This window comes from Crocodylus siamensis, chromosome 4 (genome assembly GCF_052110815.1).
Source record: "Crocodylus siamensis isolate JL-2025a chromosome 4, ASM5211081v1, whole genome shotgun sequence".
In the NCBI taxonomy this organism is placed as follows: Eukaryota; Metazoa; Chordata; order Crocodylia; family Crocodylidae; genus Crocodylus; species Crocodylus siamensis.
Genome location: NC_143398.1, coordinates 174,956,364 through 174,972,034, shown reverse-complemented (window position 1 = coordinate 174,972,034; position 15,671 = coordinate 174,956,364). Strand labels below are relative to the sequence as shown.

Genomic DNA, 15,671 nt, shown 5'->3' with positions numbered 1-15,671 from the left:
ATGAATCATTTATTTAAAAGAACTCTAACTTGGATTTTTAGTGACATATAAAAATAATTACTTTTACTTTGCCTTTTATACTGCACCAGCATTTTGATCTATGGCTTCCTATTCGAAAAAGGAATTATGAGTACAACTGCTGGCAATTAAGAAGTCTTTTGTTTTAAGTGCAAATATTTTGTTGCTTAAATGTGTTCAATGCTCATTTCCCCTTCTGCTGGCAACTTCTCTATTTGTTTGCTTTGAAGCTGATGCCCACTAAAAAATGCCTTTCAGCCCTATTTGCAAAAATACAGCTCTACCGGAATCACATAGCTAATGAACCACATATGATGTGATGAGGGAAATGCACACCAGAAGTCATAACGTATACAGGTTTTATTTAACACAAGTTCAGTGTAACAATCACAACCCCTAACAGTATTAAGCCACAGGTCTTGAAGAAATGCAGATTCCATGCTGATTTTAAGAAGTTGCCATTATGTTGGATAGCCTTTCTATTACAATTATTATGGATAATTCTAGACAGAATACAATGGGAAGTTCTCTTATGATACACAATATGGTGGTTTGCTTTCCTCTGAGGCTATTCCATGACTTGGATCATAATGTGCTTTTCTTTTGTGCTGCGCATACTCCATTGATGTAGAGCAGGCACACCGAACACAGCTTCTTCAAGTTTTGTGATTATACTGTGCGAGGGTTTTCAAAGGGTGGCAGCCTTCATTTCAGCCAGATCCATTTGTCACCCATATCAGCATTATAGCCTCTTTCATAATAGTGGCCGGGAAGCTAGGGAAAAAAAAAACAAGAGTTTGTTCAGTTGGGGCCATCCCTGAAGTTCATCCATCAGCTCATCTGACGCACCAGTTTTCAGTGGGTGAGTGCTCAGCACTTTCAGAAAAATCTTACTCTTACTTGAGTTGCGCAGCCAAAAACTGAACCCACCCCAAAACTCTTTGGCTCTTAGGTTGACAACTTAGTCAATTTGTATACCTACCTGTGATTTTTAGAAAGGTATTTTAAGAAATGGCTCCAAAGAGTTAAAGCTTGAATCACAGCATGTGCTACAGAAATGGAATCAGTCAGTATAAGCTAATGCCAAAAATGGTACATATTAAATATACAAAAGATCACATGCATGAAAAATTCAGTTAATTACTACATTAAGTTAGATCACTTAAAGCTCATTAAAAATTCTGCCTTTAGGTGCTGAATATCAATTCAATAAAGCAGAAAACCCTAGAGAGAGATCAGTGTTTTCCTTATTTTTTTGCATTTTCTACTTTACAGAGGACAACTAAGACTCCTCATACCATTTAGTTAGGTCTCAAGGAATTAGTTTTGAAGAACAAAGTGACAACTTTTGACTGGAACTTCAGAATCCTGTTGCTCTAGGCTATTTATACAAAAATTAACACATTTTCAAGTAGAATTATATTAAATAAACATGGTTTCTTAAATGGAAAACCATCTTCTTTGGGTAGATCCAAGGAGTTTTTCCCTTAACATTCTAGGAAAAGTTAGTGTATTTCTGAGGAAGTATCTCACTTTTACTTCAGGCCTGATCCCATGGACACAAGATCTAATTTCCTAAACTATTTTGGTAAAATATTTATTTAAAAGTGATTCTGCTTAATGATTCTTCTGACCAGAGTTACCCATCTGAATTATATTGGTGTAGAGACTATAAGGGACAAGGAATGTGACCAGAAATGACATCTGATATGACGACAGTTTTGGAAAACAAAAGGAATTGATGTAAACAGAGAGAGGAATACAGGAAAGGTGATAACGTAAAGCCTAACCTGAGAGGGAGTAGAAAGATGGGTTATCAGTGAAGTGAAGCAAGTGGAGATGCAGTAAAAGAAATGAATCACAGTTTTAGTACTTAGCAGTTCAGAGGGAAGCTGCTGTAGGCTGTATGCTGGAGCTAAGCAGCAGATCAGCTGCCTCTGTGCAAACAAGCATATGTGAAACTGAAGTGCAGGCCTGAGCAAGATGATCCTTTTGCTGACAGCCTTGTACAGTGAGTCAAGATGCACAAGGCTGTTCTATACTGAGTGCCTCCTATAAGGATTTGGAAGGAAAGGAGTGTATGCTGTCTTGGCAAGCAATGCATGTGAACAGAAAATAGGGCTTGTATCACCTGGCTTGTATCCTCAGTGTACAACAAGCATGAGAACTCCTGGCTGCTCAGGGGAAAAGTCTGATTGAAAAACAATTTAATTTCAAGCTTCTCAAGTTTTTGTTCAAGTAATGGCATTTTTAAAGGATTAAAAACCAGCCTAAGTTTCAATCTACCAAAGGAAGATCTGCTGGTACTAAAATATACTAGCAAACCCTCCTAGGGTAGAGACAGCCTACATCAGCTACAAAGTACTTTTGCTGGTACTTTAGCTTATAGCCAGTTCCAAGAGAAATACATGCTTACAAGCAAAAGCATGTCTCCCGGGTATAACAACTGCATCCTTCCAGGGATTTCTGTTAGTTTAGAAATGTGGTAAAATTACAAAACAAGTCACAACAAGTTCACATTACTACCTGAGGAAAAGTTTCTAGTGTGGGCCCAGTCTAAACAGATATTTAACAGGTACACAAAAAAGTCCTGGTCCTGCTATCCTGTTCTGGTAGGTGAAAACAGAGGTCCAGGATCAGGGCATGAAGGAGCTATTCGTTAAATTGCTAGGTATATACAATACCTTAGAAAGAAGAGGCAAGGTAGAAATAAAGATAAATACATTTCTGCTTTAAGTCTCATGTATTTAAAAAAAAAAAAATAGAAAAAAAGGGAGAGAATGACTTGAAGGAAACAATGGCAATATGAAAATGCCAGAAATCGTCATGTTCCTATTTTCAAAAATAAGATGACAAAGGAAGTAATTTCTACAAGATCAAATAGATAACTAATATCAACTATACAAAGCACCTCAGTTTTGTAAGCTAGTAATAAAGAAGTGAAGAAACCAACAGACTAAAGATCTACTGTGATTAAGGATTTTTTAAAAGACTGCCAAATTACAATGAAATTATTTTGAAACCTAAACACTGAAAAGAATGTAAGCGGTGTTATATTGAATGTTATATTGTCAGATCAATGGTCCATTTTTTCTAATTCTACTACATCTTTTTTGAGATGCAGAGAATCCTCTACCTGAAATGGGGGTGCACCATGCATTTATATGGTGTCATGATGATGTTTTCTGCTTTGTTTTCAATTGCCTTCTTAATGATGCCCAACATGTCACTGGCTTTTTTTCAGTTGGTGCTGCACATTGAACTGATGTTTTTAGAGAACTATCTATAACAAGTCCAAGGTCTTTTTCCTAACAGCTAGTTCAGAGCCCAGCCTTGCATACGTAGATACCTGTGGTTATTTTTCTCCATGTGCATTACTTCGCACTTGTCAGCACTGACTGTCAGGGTGCCTGTAGACATGTGGGGAGGCTGCTGAAGCATGCTAATTAGCGTGCCTCCAGCAGCCTCTGCATCTCATGTATCAGCATCCCTGTACTTCAAAATGGCGACAGGGGTGCTTTAACTAAAGCTTGTCAAATGAGCTCTGGCTAAAGCACCCACCCCACCATTTTGAAATGCAGGGATGCTGATACACAAGACACTGAGGGTGCTTTAATTAAAGCAGCTCTCAGAGCTGCTCTAATTAAAGCGCCAGGCCCTGCCCCCAGAGCACATGTAAAAACGCCCTCAGCTACCGGATACAAGTTTAATATTGGTGACTGTGACAGAGGGTCGTCTCAGGGGCCTTTCAAAATGCTGCACCACCCACCTGTCTCAGGCAGTCCACCCACCTGACTTGCCCGTCACGTTTTTGATGTCCTTGATAAGTTGGTTCTGAGGTGGGAGGCTGCCCATTTAATGCCCGATTCCAAAGGTGTAATACACCTCCCCATTACCATGCCCCATGCCTCACAGATGGCATCCAAATTACTTCCAACTCCCCAGCCCCATTGCTAGGCTGCATTCGAACTCTCACCCAAACCTGGCCTCAGGCATCTGGAGGCTTACTTGGGCCACATGCCCCCTCACTGGGGTCTCACACTATCCCCTTGCTGGGATAAGTACTCTGCCCCCTCACTGAGGCTCGCTCTATCAAACTACGTGCAGTCCTTCAGGCCCCTCTCACAGACTCTACTCTATGCAGCTGCTGCTCAGCCCTTCAGGCCCACTTGCGCGGACCCTACTCTATGCCATCTATGCACAGCCCTTCAGGTCCCCACACGGGCCCTACTCTATGCAGCCTACTGCTCAGCTGTTCCCTCACATTTCTATGCTGCGACCATCACACTGCCCCTCCCTGGGGATTTCTGGGCCTTACATCCATGGGGCATCAGGAGTCTGTCTATGTGCCTGGACCCTGCCTGCCCCCTCTATGGGGCTACCCACCAGGTTGTGGGGGCTGAGGTTATACGGCACCCCATACTCGCCTTTCACTATGGAGGCACTGGTGTGGCATTTCCTGGGGACCATCCCAGCACAGGCATCCTCACCACACCCTTCTTCCCAGCAGGGTGTAGTTTTAGGTCATGCCCCAGGACCAGGAACCTTCTCCATCTTCATAGGTCCTGCCCTGCCCTCCAGGTGTTCTGGGAGCAGCAGCTCCGGCTGGGCAATGTTACCCCTCTGGCTCCCTCCAGCAACAGCCAGCTCAGTCCCGAGGGCCTGGATTTATATTGGGGCTGCTCAGCCCCATCCTCCAATCCAGGAGTCCTCCCACAGTCATGTGACAGTCTCATTAGGCTGCACCGCACCTGTTCTATGGCCTTCTTAAGCCTCTTTAAGTGGCAGGCACTAAAAGTGCCCAGCCACAGTGACATACACACATTTTTCCCTTCTTCCCCAACAGATTGTTGCTTACAAATATCAGGAGACCAATGTCCATTATTATTACTTTTTTTTAAGAATAAATGTCTGGGTAAAGTACAATTTAAAACACCCATATGAAAAAGGAACAATTACATATCAATATGATCTATAGCAGCATATGATCTATGCCACAGAAATATCAATGTTAAATTAGAATATGGCCTCATTTCAGTTTAAAATGAGAAAGCAGCCAATTTCCATAGAAGTATCAGCAGAAAAAGGTTTACATGTTTTGAATGTACACAGGCACCACCCCACTACATCAGAAAACATTATAAGTCACTCTTGATCAGTTTTTCCAAGGTTTTTAATTTAAAGTTGTCTTTTAATGCCTTGTCTAAATATCAGAAGCAATCATGCAGTCCTGTTAACAGCAACTCCTGCAGAGCAAAGAGTAGATCTGTGGTAGAAACAAAACGATTACACTGTCTCTGCACCACAAATTTACAGCGGCAGGCCAGAGAGAAAACTATCGGGCCATCAAGCCTGCTGCGTCCAGCCTGCATCCATTAATTCCAGCAAAAAACTGCACTCTCCAGCCTTCTCTAGGCAGCATTTAATTGGCCCTTTGATATTTAAGAGAGATTCCCAGATGATAATCAGATTATTAAAGCAATGGGGGCTCTCTGGGAAACTACATGCGTTTTATGATTTTGTTTTTGGGTAAATCTTTAAAGCGTACCAAGCCTCCAACAAAATTCAAATTCATTTTCATTGTCCAATTTAAATTCCCCATGTGTTTTTTGTTAAATATACACAGTACATCAAAGCAATTTCTTAATATGTATTCATCCATACTCTGTCATTCACAGCAAGCCTTGGCAGAAATATTTGTTAGACTACAGAGCCAAGATTATCTGCAATTGGGGATGTATTATGGGCACACACTTGAAATTGCTAAAAAATTCAAAAGGGAAAATAAGAGCAAATGAAACTACATATCTAGTAAGCAGTGTCATGCAGCTGTTATGCACTAACCTACAACAGAGAAAGGAACATGAGTATTTCAAAAGGGGAGTTTTTACAAAAGTAGTACACTTCAAAAACTATTTTCCTTAGCTGTTCATAAGAGATGATGCACATATCAGAACGAAAAGACTGACTCTGCAAGGTGGGAGGAGGGAATCTTTTCCATTTCAGCATTAGAATCAAAGTTGGGATGCTCTTTGTTAATTCCAAAACAGCTTGTGGGCACGTGCAGTTTAGTTGTAAGATGATTTTTCTCCTCTTATGCCCTATACAGATTCTAGGTCAGGGGTAGGAAACCCCCGGCATGTGTACTACAGCGTGGCACAAAAGGCATTTTGCCTGGCACATGCACCTCAGGGAAGGGACCAGGGCTGTGCTGCCACAACAAGCATTGGAACACCAACATCTTACAAGTTGAGGTTATGGGTGTTTTTGGCACTCTGCCCAAAAACATTGCCAACCTCTGTTCTAGTTTTTACATGTGTGAGTGCACTCTGCCTACCAGTCCCATTATCTTCTTCCCACTTAAAACTAGGATCCAAAAAAAGCAGTTTACTCACACAGAGGCCTGTCTTAGAGGTGAAAAGGAAAGGTTAACAACACTTTTTTCCCCCCGAAACCTCTGCATAAGAACAACAAACGATATAGCAAGGGTTGTCAACCAAGGGTACAGGGAATTTGCATGCAGCAGCCAGGGGGATACACTTATTAAAAAAGGTTGAAAACCCCTGCAATATAATAATGCACAGCAATGAAAATAAGCCAATGCCATATAGTTAGCAAGCAGCTGGTTTATTTGTGAAACTACTCTGTCCTGAAGAAACCTTACTACTTTCAGTTAGACTTGAGTTAGACAAAAGGGAAGGTCTGGTTGACTAGCAGGAAAATAATAAGAACATTTCTCCAGATCTAGTAAGAGGTAAATATTCAGATCCAGATCTAGCCAATTAAATTGGTTTTGTGGAAACTTAAAGAGCTAGCTGAGGAATCCCTTGCGATGGACAGCTGAACATATGCCATGTCATCTTGTACCCCCTGGCATGAGATGTGCAGCCCAGGAACGGGGTACACATTAGAGCAGGGGCTGGCAACCTTTATAAACCACAAGACAGAAGAACCTACTCCCAGTCAACTGTGGGCAGGGTGGCTACGGCAATGTGACAGCAGTGTGTCGGGGGTTGCCTTTTGCAGGGGCCAGATGCTGCCACTACGTCTCCCCAGCTCCTCCCTCCACCTCCCCAATTGGGGCACAACTGCAGTTTCCAGGCAGTGGAACAGTACTGACACTGCTTCTCTCTGCTCCCCCTGGAAGCTACCCAGCCCAGCTCAGCTCCCTAGGGGCTAGAAGCTGTACCAGTACTGCAGCCAGAAACCAGGGGAATGGAGAGAAGGGGTGGTGATGTGGGCACCCAGCTGCCCAACCCTAGCACAGCTCCTCACTGCCCACCCAGCACTGGCGTGGACAGAGGCAAAGCCCTCCAGCTCTGCATGTCCTCCAGCAATCACTACTGGATTCAGCCATCATTTCCCTCCTACTCTTCCCATCCATATGAAAAGGGATAACTGATGAAAAGGGATGGAAAAGGGATGACAGATGAAACCTGAGTCTCAACACTGCAGAGAATTCAAATATGGCCAAAAGGGGTAAATCAAGAGACTTTAAAAAGCATGCAGAAAAGCTAGTAAAACCAAATTACTGTAACAAACAATCTGCTCAAAGAAATTGGCTGAAAGGAATTACACCACTGAAATTTTAAAAGGGCAAATGGGGAAAAAAGATGCAAGAATGACTTCCCACTTAAATGGAACACTGCTACAGAAATGTTATGACTATAAACATGATGAAATGCCTTTTAAAAAAGGTATGTGTTGCAGAGCAGCTAACAGATTCAGCAAGGTGTTTGCTGTATGCTGTGGCAATATTGCACAGATCCTCAAAATAACTTCAAACCAGACATGCAGAGACAGAGCTCTGGAGAATATTAACCATATGAAAGAGTCTAAATCCATCACAGAGTTTGGAACCTGTCTTGTTTGCCAGCATTTCTGGACCAAAGAGAATAACCACTCTCCTTCTCCCAACTGCTGTGTTCACAGCTAAAAATTGTCTATAAATAACACATTTTGAACAACGTTGATCAAAGAGCACTTAAACACGCAAAGACTTCACTGCAAAGCACAGAATCTTTTGTCAATATCCAAGCCTTTTCATTTACTGACCATTTATAGTAAGGACTGTGGCAGCGCCTGCCATCACTGCTACTTGTTAAGGTTTATTTGCTGCACCATTAGAAGCCACAATTTGCAGAGGTTTGCAGCTAAGATCAGTTAACTAACATCCATAAAAAATGAAGTTAAAGAAAAATCACTCTCTTTTTAAAGCACTGTTCAAGAAAAACCACTCCTCTTAAAGAAAAATCCAAAAATTGAAAATAGGTTTAAATATTGTTCTGCTTAATTCTGAGACATTCTTGGGTATTTGCTGTTCTGGCTAAAAAAAATGTAAATTATACCACAAAGATGTGTTTTTATTTGATGCAAAACTCAAAATGTTTGCATTTCCTTACCAACGTAGTATTCCTGATAAAATCAATATCCATTTTAGCCTGTGTATGGAGTACTGAATTGATAAAAGTACGTACACTTTGCTAAATTGAAGTAAAACATTTATTTATTAGATTTATATGCTGTCCTCTATATAGGCTCTGGGTATCTTATAGTAAGAGACAGAAATACACATAAAAACAAGTAGAATCAAATCTGAAACAAAAGCTCCATAAACAGTATCCCAGCTAGCTTTACTTGCAGAATGCCTGCCCAAATAGAAAGCACTTGCAAAAAGATGTCCAGGCTCAGGCTCTGGCAGGCCTCAAGGGGTAGAGAGGTCCAAAGCAGACAACTGACTGCTGAGAAAGACCTCCCATATATTTTTGCCAGGCAGACTGATGGTTCTAGTAGGAGTCTGCTCTTGGCTGATCTTAAGGATCACAACGGGACTCTGGTGCAGTCAAGCTGGCTGCAGTTGGTGACACACCCTCACTAGAAGGTGGGCCGCTGCGTTCTGCACTGGTTGCAGCTTCCTTATGATCATTTTAGACAAAAACCATGCTCTTGGTCTGTAAGGCAGAACTGCCTGGGGAACTGTATGGGAGCCAGAGCATTTGGGTTCTCCTTCCAGTTCTGAGTGATTAAGTCTTGAGGGCACAGAGCTGCTTAGAGTCTCCTTGGGCCTGCAGATCTTCAGACTGGCTATGGAGAAAATCAAAGCCCTTTGGGGAAATCCCTATGGGATTGGCTTACTTCCTAATGATGACAGAGGGAGGTGCTGGAATCTCTGTTTCTGGAAGCTTGGAAATGCCAGTCAGAGAAGCATTGGTCTGGGATGGCTCACACAGAGAGGCCCTTGCTGCAAGAAGCAGGTAGAACTAGATGACCTTCTGAGATGCCTTCAAGCCCCATTTTTCTGCAATTCAATGACTTTGCTCAATTCCTCACCTCCTGGACAAAGGCCAGCCAGTCACAGTAGCTATACAAGCCCTGGCCCTTTGTTGGTCACAAAATTGAAAAATCAGTTCCCTGTACAACTAATACCAAGATGCACCTTTCTGCAGATAATCACAATCTTCCCAATACAGTTTAATCAAATGGAAGTTAAAAGCCTTCTCCAGTGGCATAACCAGAATGCTAAAACATCTCTGGCACCAGCATAAGAATACACAGAATTGTAAGAGAAGAACAGCTGGAAGGGACCTCCAGAGGTCATATAGTTCAACTCCCTGCCTCAGGAGGATCTCCCTATCCAGACCATCCTATGCAATCCATAATTTAAAGTATACCTAAGACTACCATGAACCCTGACAGACCTAACAACCTAAACTGCCACAGGTAAAGCAAGGGCAACAGCAGCCAATGTCCTGATTCTATGAAATATAAATAGATGCTCAAGAGATCCATGCCCTCTGCTACAGAGGAAGGCAAAACCCCTCAAGTTCCTACTAATCTGACCACGGAGCAAAATTCCTTCCTGACCCCAAATATGGTGATCAGTCTGACCTCCTTCAGGTTCTCTACATAGATAAAAGTGACCAAAAGGCAAACCACTCATTCTTTCCCATCTACAGGTAACTTTTAGAGATGGCTTGGGGTAGCATTACAAATGTTCTTGGTTTCAGCTGCTTAAGGTACTCAACTTTTAAAAATCAGAAATATCTTTAAAAACATCATCATATAATTAGCTTAAATGAGTTCACAGACAAGGAACCTGATGGTGAAAAATGTTTTCTCTAGTTTAGAACCTGATAAAAAAAGAAATATTGCACAAAACAGAAAGCTTCAACAGATAGCGTTGTCTACGTAAGCTGTCAAACACCTCCATTAAAAAAAACAACAACAACAACAAAAACCAGAAAGGAGACCTGGATCTTGAAAAATGGAAACAGCTTAAGATAGGAAAGGGAAAAAAATAGCAGAGGAAGGAAAATAGAAAATGCTGTTGCCATAGCAGCTGTCTTTTATACAGTCACAGACAAGGCAGAAAGGAGATACCCTAAGAGTATATGGTCTCTGTAATTTTGGAAAGATAAGTCTGAAGTAGAAGACCAATTTACAGCTTAATTACAATGCAGAAAGAGCTGCAGTGCTTTAAAATACATGGCTACGTCTAGCTTGGGAGGGAACTTTTATAAACATACATAACTCAGTATTTGCTCGGAAACACCTCCCCCCTGCCAACACACACAGATCTACAATCTGAGACCAAAGGCCAAAATATTTATTACTCCAGTGTAGAATTATTATTACCAGGTTAAACCTCAACCTATTATTTCTAACACAATCATTCCCCATTGCTCATCCTGATTCTAGTATCCCAGCAGCTAAAACATTTTCTTTTTAGAACTGCTATATGCAATTTAAATGGACAATTAGTGTGGAAGTCCTGAAGTCCTGAAAACACTATGCTTATGAACAGGAAGACTGTAGGTCCACTGAATGTCTATTACCATTCAAGATATCCATCCCTTTGCAATGAGAGCAGCACTTCAAACACAATCCAGGCTCATTTATATCCAATATGAGAGAGCAGAGGACATTTCCTCTTCAGCTACTGTTCCTAATAACCAATATTTATAACTCACTCTTTACATAACCATTTATCTTTAGATTTTGAGGGGTGTTTTGACCGATAATAACAGTCCATATAGGCCACATTTGTACCATGTGTTCTTAGATCCCAATGTTCACGTAAATGAATAAGGGTACAGAAAATAATAAATAGGACACAAAGTAGACCAAGAGTGTTAGGAGTAGTTTTCAGTTTGCTGCAAAAAATCACGGATTTCCTCATTTAAATGAGACAAACTCAGGAAACAGCAGGTTTCCCCTTGCAGGCTAGCAGCATTCCAGCCTACAAGGGGCTGTTTGGGGTTGAGGGCAGTGGGAAGCAGGGGAAATCACGTGCATGTACATGTGCACACATGCACATGGCCCCCACACAGTGGTGGAGCACCTCCCTCCAGCTAAGTCTATGGGGAGGGGGGAGGAGGAGGAGATGAGGGGCACAGAAGATGCATTAGGATGGTGGGGAGATGGACACAGGCCATGTGTGGGGGGCAGTAAGGCATAGATGATGCAGAGAGGGGCAGGGGGAGGGCAAGTGCCCTCCCCCCCGCCCCCGAGATATCTGGTCACACAGAGAGGCATTGGGCTGCAGCCTGTCCAGGCTAGCTGCAGGCTGGAGCTGGCTCCACAGCCCAGAGGGTGGGAGGGAGTGCTGCACAACGTAAGGCGTGGCAGCAGCACAGAGTTGTGCCCCCCACTGCTGCCAGGCAGGCAGGGGACACCTCACCTTGGCAGTCATTGTAGAGCAGCTTTCCCTTCCATGCTGGGTCCCACCTGCAGGGCTGTGGAGGTGGCTCCTCCAGAGCTGGTCTGACCCAGCTGCCACCCTGCATCTCGCTGTGTGCACAGAAATTGGGGGGGGAAGCATGTACCCCCCATTCCCCCAACATGTCACCTGTCTCCCCCCACACCACAAATGCGGCCTGTGCCCACACCCTCTCTACCCCACATACCCATCCTCTTCCTTATACTCTGGGGGGCTGGGGGCAGAGGGAGCAGTGGGTTGGGAGTAAGAGGCACCAGCAGGCCTCTGAGCACCATGGGTTCAGAGTGAGGGGTGTTGGCAGGGCTGGGGAGCTGTGGGTGGGGAGTGAGGATACTGGCTGGGCCCAGGAGCAGTGGGTAAGGAGTGAGGGGCACATAGGGCTGGGGGGGGGGGCGGGGGCTGTGGCTTGGGAGCGAGAGGCAACAGCATGAGTAGGGGCAGAGGCCCAGCATATCAGGGCTGTTCAGTACCACAAACCAGGGTGGGGGACGGGGGACAGCTGCAGCTGGACCTGCATCCTGGTAAGCAAAGGGGACAGGGAAGCTCTGATTTTCTATGATAAAAAAACCCCAAATATATAGGTATTTAGAATTTATTTTATTATGACCGAGGCACTGTTAGGCTTCCAAGTTGTTTTATTTATTTATTTATTTATTTATATAAATCAGGTGAGCACAATGTTTTATTGATATACTTACAATTTTAAAGCAACTTGGAAATATATATCAGTTGAACACAGAGTAAGTGAGTGAGTATAGATAAAAAGATGGAGGTGCACTGATACATCAGTCCCATATTGGATAAGCACTGATGTAAGGAAAATTGACAGTACCAGCAACCAGCTTTTTTTGGCTGGTGTGGCCGATAATGTCGCTGATAAATGCCTTGTGCATGTGTGCTGCTGCAGCGCATCACACAGATGGTGGGGAGCACAGACCGGCAGTATGGGGAGCAGCTGGGTTCAGCTGGTAAATTTGTTGTGGTGGAAGGGGTGAGGGTGAGGCGCAGATTGAGGTTCCTGCAGTGAAGGAAGGAGTGGAAGTGGGAGTGAGGTTGGGGCAGGGGCTGCCCAGACAGGGCAGGTCAGGGCACAGGATGGAGCTGCGAGCAGCTTGTCTGGGGGGCACAGGGAGGGAGTGGCAACTCCTGCTGATATCCGCACCCCGGGAGGGCATCATGGGGGGTGAGTGCCCCCAGATCTGTATGTGGGGTGAGGGCGGGCTGCCAATGCAGGCTGGGGCTGCACCAAGCTCTCCCCAAGCACCACCACCACCCACCCCCCGCCAGGGAGAGCCCAGCACCACCCTGCCTGCAGCAGCAGCTTGCCCTGTCCCCACACACAGATAAAAACCGATACAAGAAAATCCTTTTTTTTTTTTTTTAAATGCAACACAGACCATAGAACTAGGGACCTACCAAATTTGGGATGGCTGCCTGTCAATTTCATGGGCAGACTGCAGAGCTCAGCTGCCATTTTGTGGGCAGAAAGCAGCCCCTTCCCCCGCACAATACCCCTGATTAGTTGAAGGGCCTTGGTCGCCCCACAGCTAATTGGCTACAAGGGCTGCCTGTCATGCGACCCCACCCCTTGCTGCCAATTGGTGCAGAGGGGCAGGGCCACATGACAGACAGCCCCTTCAGCCAATCAGCAGGAAGAGGCATGGGCAACAACCATCTTGCCAGCAGCCTGTTAAGCGGGCAGACCCACTCTCCCCCCCCCTCTCCCCCCCACCCTAGTGGGCTGCTGCAGTGCCCTGAGGACTGCTGGCTCCTTCTGGGGAGCTAGCACTTTATTTTCAATAAGTCTGTCTCCCCTGCATGGATTTTGCAGGCAATGCCAGATTTTGCGAAATCAACAAAAAGACAATCTTGGTAGGTCCCCACACAGAGATCATACGAAGACAGAACCTTCTCCAGGTTCCTTCAAAGAATGTGACAAACTCCCTAAAAATCTAGAAGCCATTACAAACCTCATCATTTTCCACTCTCAATGTATAGGATATTATTTTGACCTTGCTTTCTGTAACAAATTCATAACAACTTCTATACTTAAAAAGCCCATCAAAACAAATTATACTCTTGGCCCATGGGGAAGGATGAGAACAAGACACAACAGATACTAGCCACGATACTTATGCAGTAGTTCATAAAATCACAGAGAAGTAGGAGGAAACATCGTAAGTCAATCCAGTCCAACCCTCTTCCTGAGGCAGTATCATCCCTATTCAAGCCATACAATACAAATCCATTATCTAACTTCTCAGCAAACTACATAGTCAATCCTAACACGACACCAGACAAAACACCCTAACCTGCCACAAGTAAAGCAGGGGAACCACAGTGGCTAATGTCCTGCTGCTGTAAAAGTTAATATATGCTAAAAGGAACCCAAGAAAAGGACCATGTGTCCCACAGTTCCATATTAGTCTGTCCATGGGATAAAATTCCTTCCTGACCCAAAAGATGGCAATCGCTGTCTAGTTCCTCTAGTCAGGAATCTATAGGTTTAAGTCCCCTCAGGCATACCACAGTCAAAATCCCCAGTCTTGACTGCAGCCAATACCCTATGCCTCTGAGGAAGGCTTAAAAACCCCCTGACGGGGTGGGTGGGGAAGGGGGAAGGTGTCTGTGTCTGTACGGCTTTTTATGCCAGCATCCAAATCATTAATAAACATGTTGAACAGCACTGGGCCCAGGACAGACCCCTGTGGGCCTCCATTCAACACCACTTGCCATTCTGAGATCTCCTGTGCCAGTTCCTTTAGTACCCTGAGATGAAGTTCATTAGGCCCTGCTGACTTGAATTCAATCAGATCCATCAATAGCTCTCTGTTTCTTTTGCTATCTCACCTCCAAATAATCCTTATGAGGTATCTAGTTGCAGCTTAATTTTTTTTGTATGAAAACTGAGGCAAAGTAGCTGTTGAGTAGTTCCACCTTCTTTGTATCTTATGTTAAGAGGACTCTCTGGCTAGTTAACAGTTGACCCATAGCCTCCTTGGTCCTCTTTTTCTGGCCAAATTACTCATAGAACCTCTGCTTGTGGTCTTTTACATTCCTCGCCAAATGAAGCTCATTCTTTATCTTTGCCTTCTTGATTCTGTCCCTGCAGCTTCTTGCTTTTTCCTGGCAAGCTTCATTAGTAACCTGCCCATTTTTCCATTGCCTGTGTGCTTTCCTTTTGTATTTGCGGCATCCTAGAAGCCCTTTGTGCCACCATATTTGTCTCTTGCCATTCTTCTTCTGCTTCCATTATGCCCAGACAGCTTCTTCCTAGGCTTCCAATACTATGCCCTTTAGATGCTCCAGACGCTCCTGGGTGCCTTTATCCTTCAGTCTGTGTTTCTACTGCACCATGCCCATTAACTCCTTGAGTTGGCTGATATCTGCTCTTTTGAAATCCAGAGTCCTAATTTCGCTGGCCTCGTGCTTTCCTCCCACGATACCCATCACCGACACATCTGCCAGCAGTATCTTCCCTGTTCAGGACAAGATCCAAGTTGTATCCCCTAGTTGTATTCTCCACTTTCTGGAACAGAAAGTTGCCCTCCAAACAAGTTAGGAACTGGCTTGACATTTTATGTTTGGCTGCAATGTTCTTCCAGCAGATGTACAGAAAATTGAAGTCTCCCATCAATACCATCCATTAGCTCTTGGGTATATTTGTCACCGCCTCAAATAGTACCTCATCTACCTCCTCTTCCTCATTTGGCAACCTGTAATAAACTACTATATCGGTGGTTCATCTTTCACCTTTCATCTTCACCCAAATGCTTTTTGCTCTGCTGTCTTCTTCCTCCTGAACCAGGGAACAAGTATATGTATTTTTGACATACAAGGTAACACCACCACTTTTTCTCCTAACGCTAACCTTCCAAAACAAAGTATAGCCCTCAGTGTAGACATTCCAGTCATAAGATACTCTTTCCAGTTC

General features: G+C 43.9%; 1 protein-coding gene across 1 annotated transcript in view; it reads right to left on the bottom strand.

Annotated features, from left to right (window-relative positions):
• Nucleotides 1–363: 363 nt before the first annotated feature.
• The window catches only part of NDUFA10 (NADH:ubiquinone oxidoreductase subunit A10), a 55,016-nt gene continuing 39,708 nt past the window's right edge, over nt 364–15,671 (bottom strand). Inside the window, exon 10 of the mRNA XM_090044955.1 lies at nt 364–792. Within this exon, the coding sequence (XP_089901081.1) occupies nt 724–792 (69 nt within the window). The 3' untranslated portion in view covers nt 364–723. The remainder of the gene's footprint in view (nt 793–15,671) is intronic.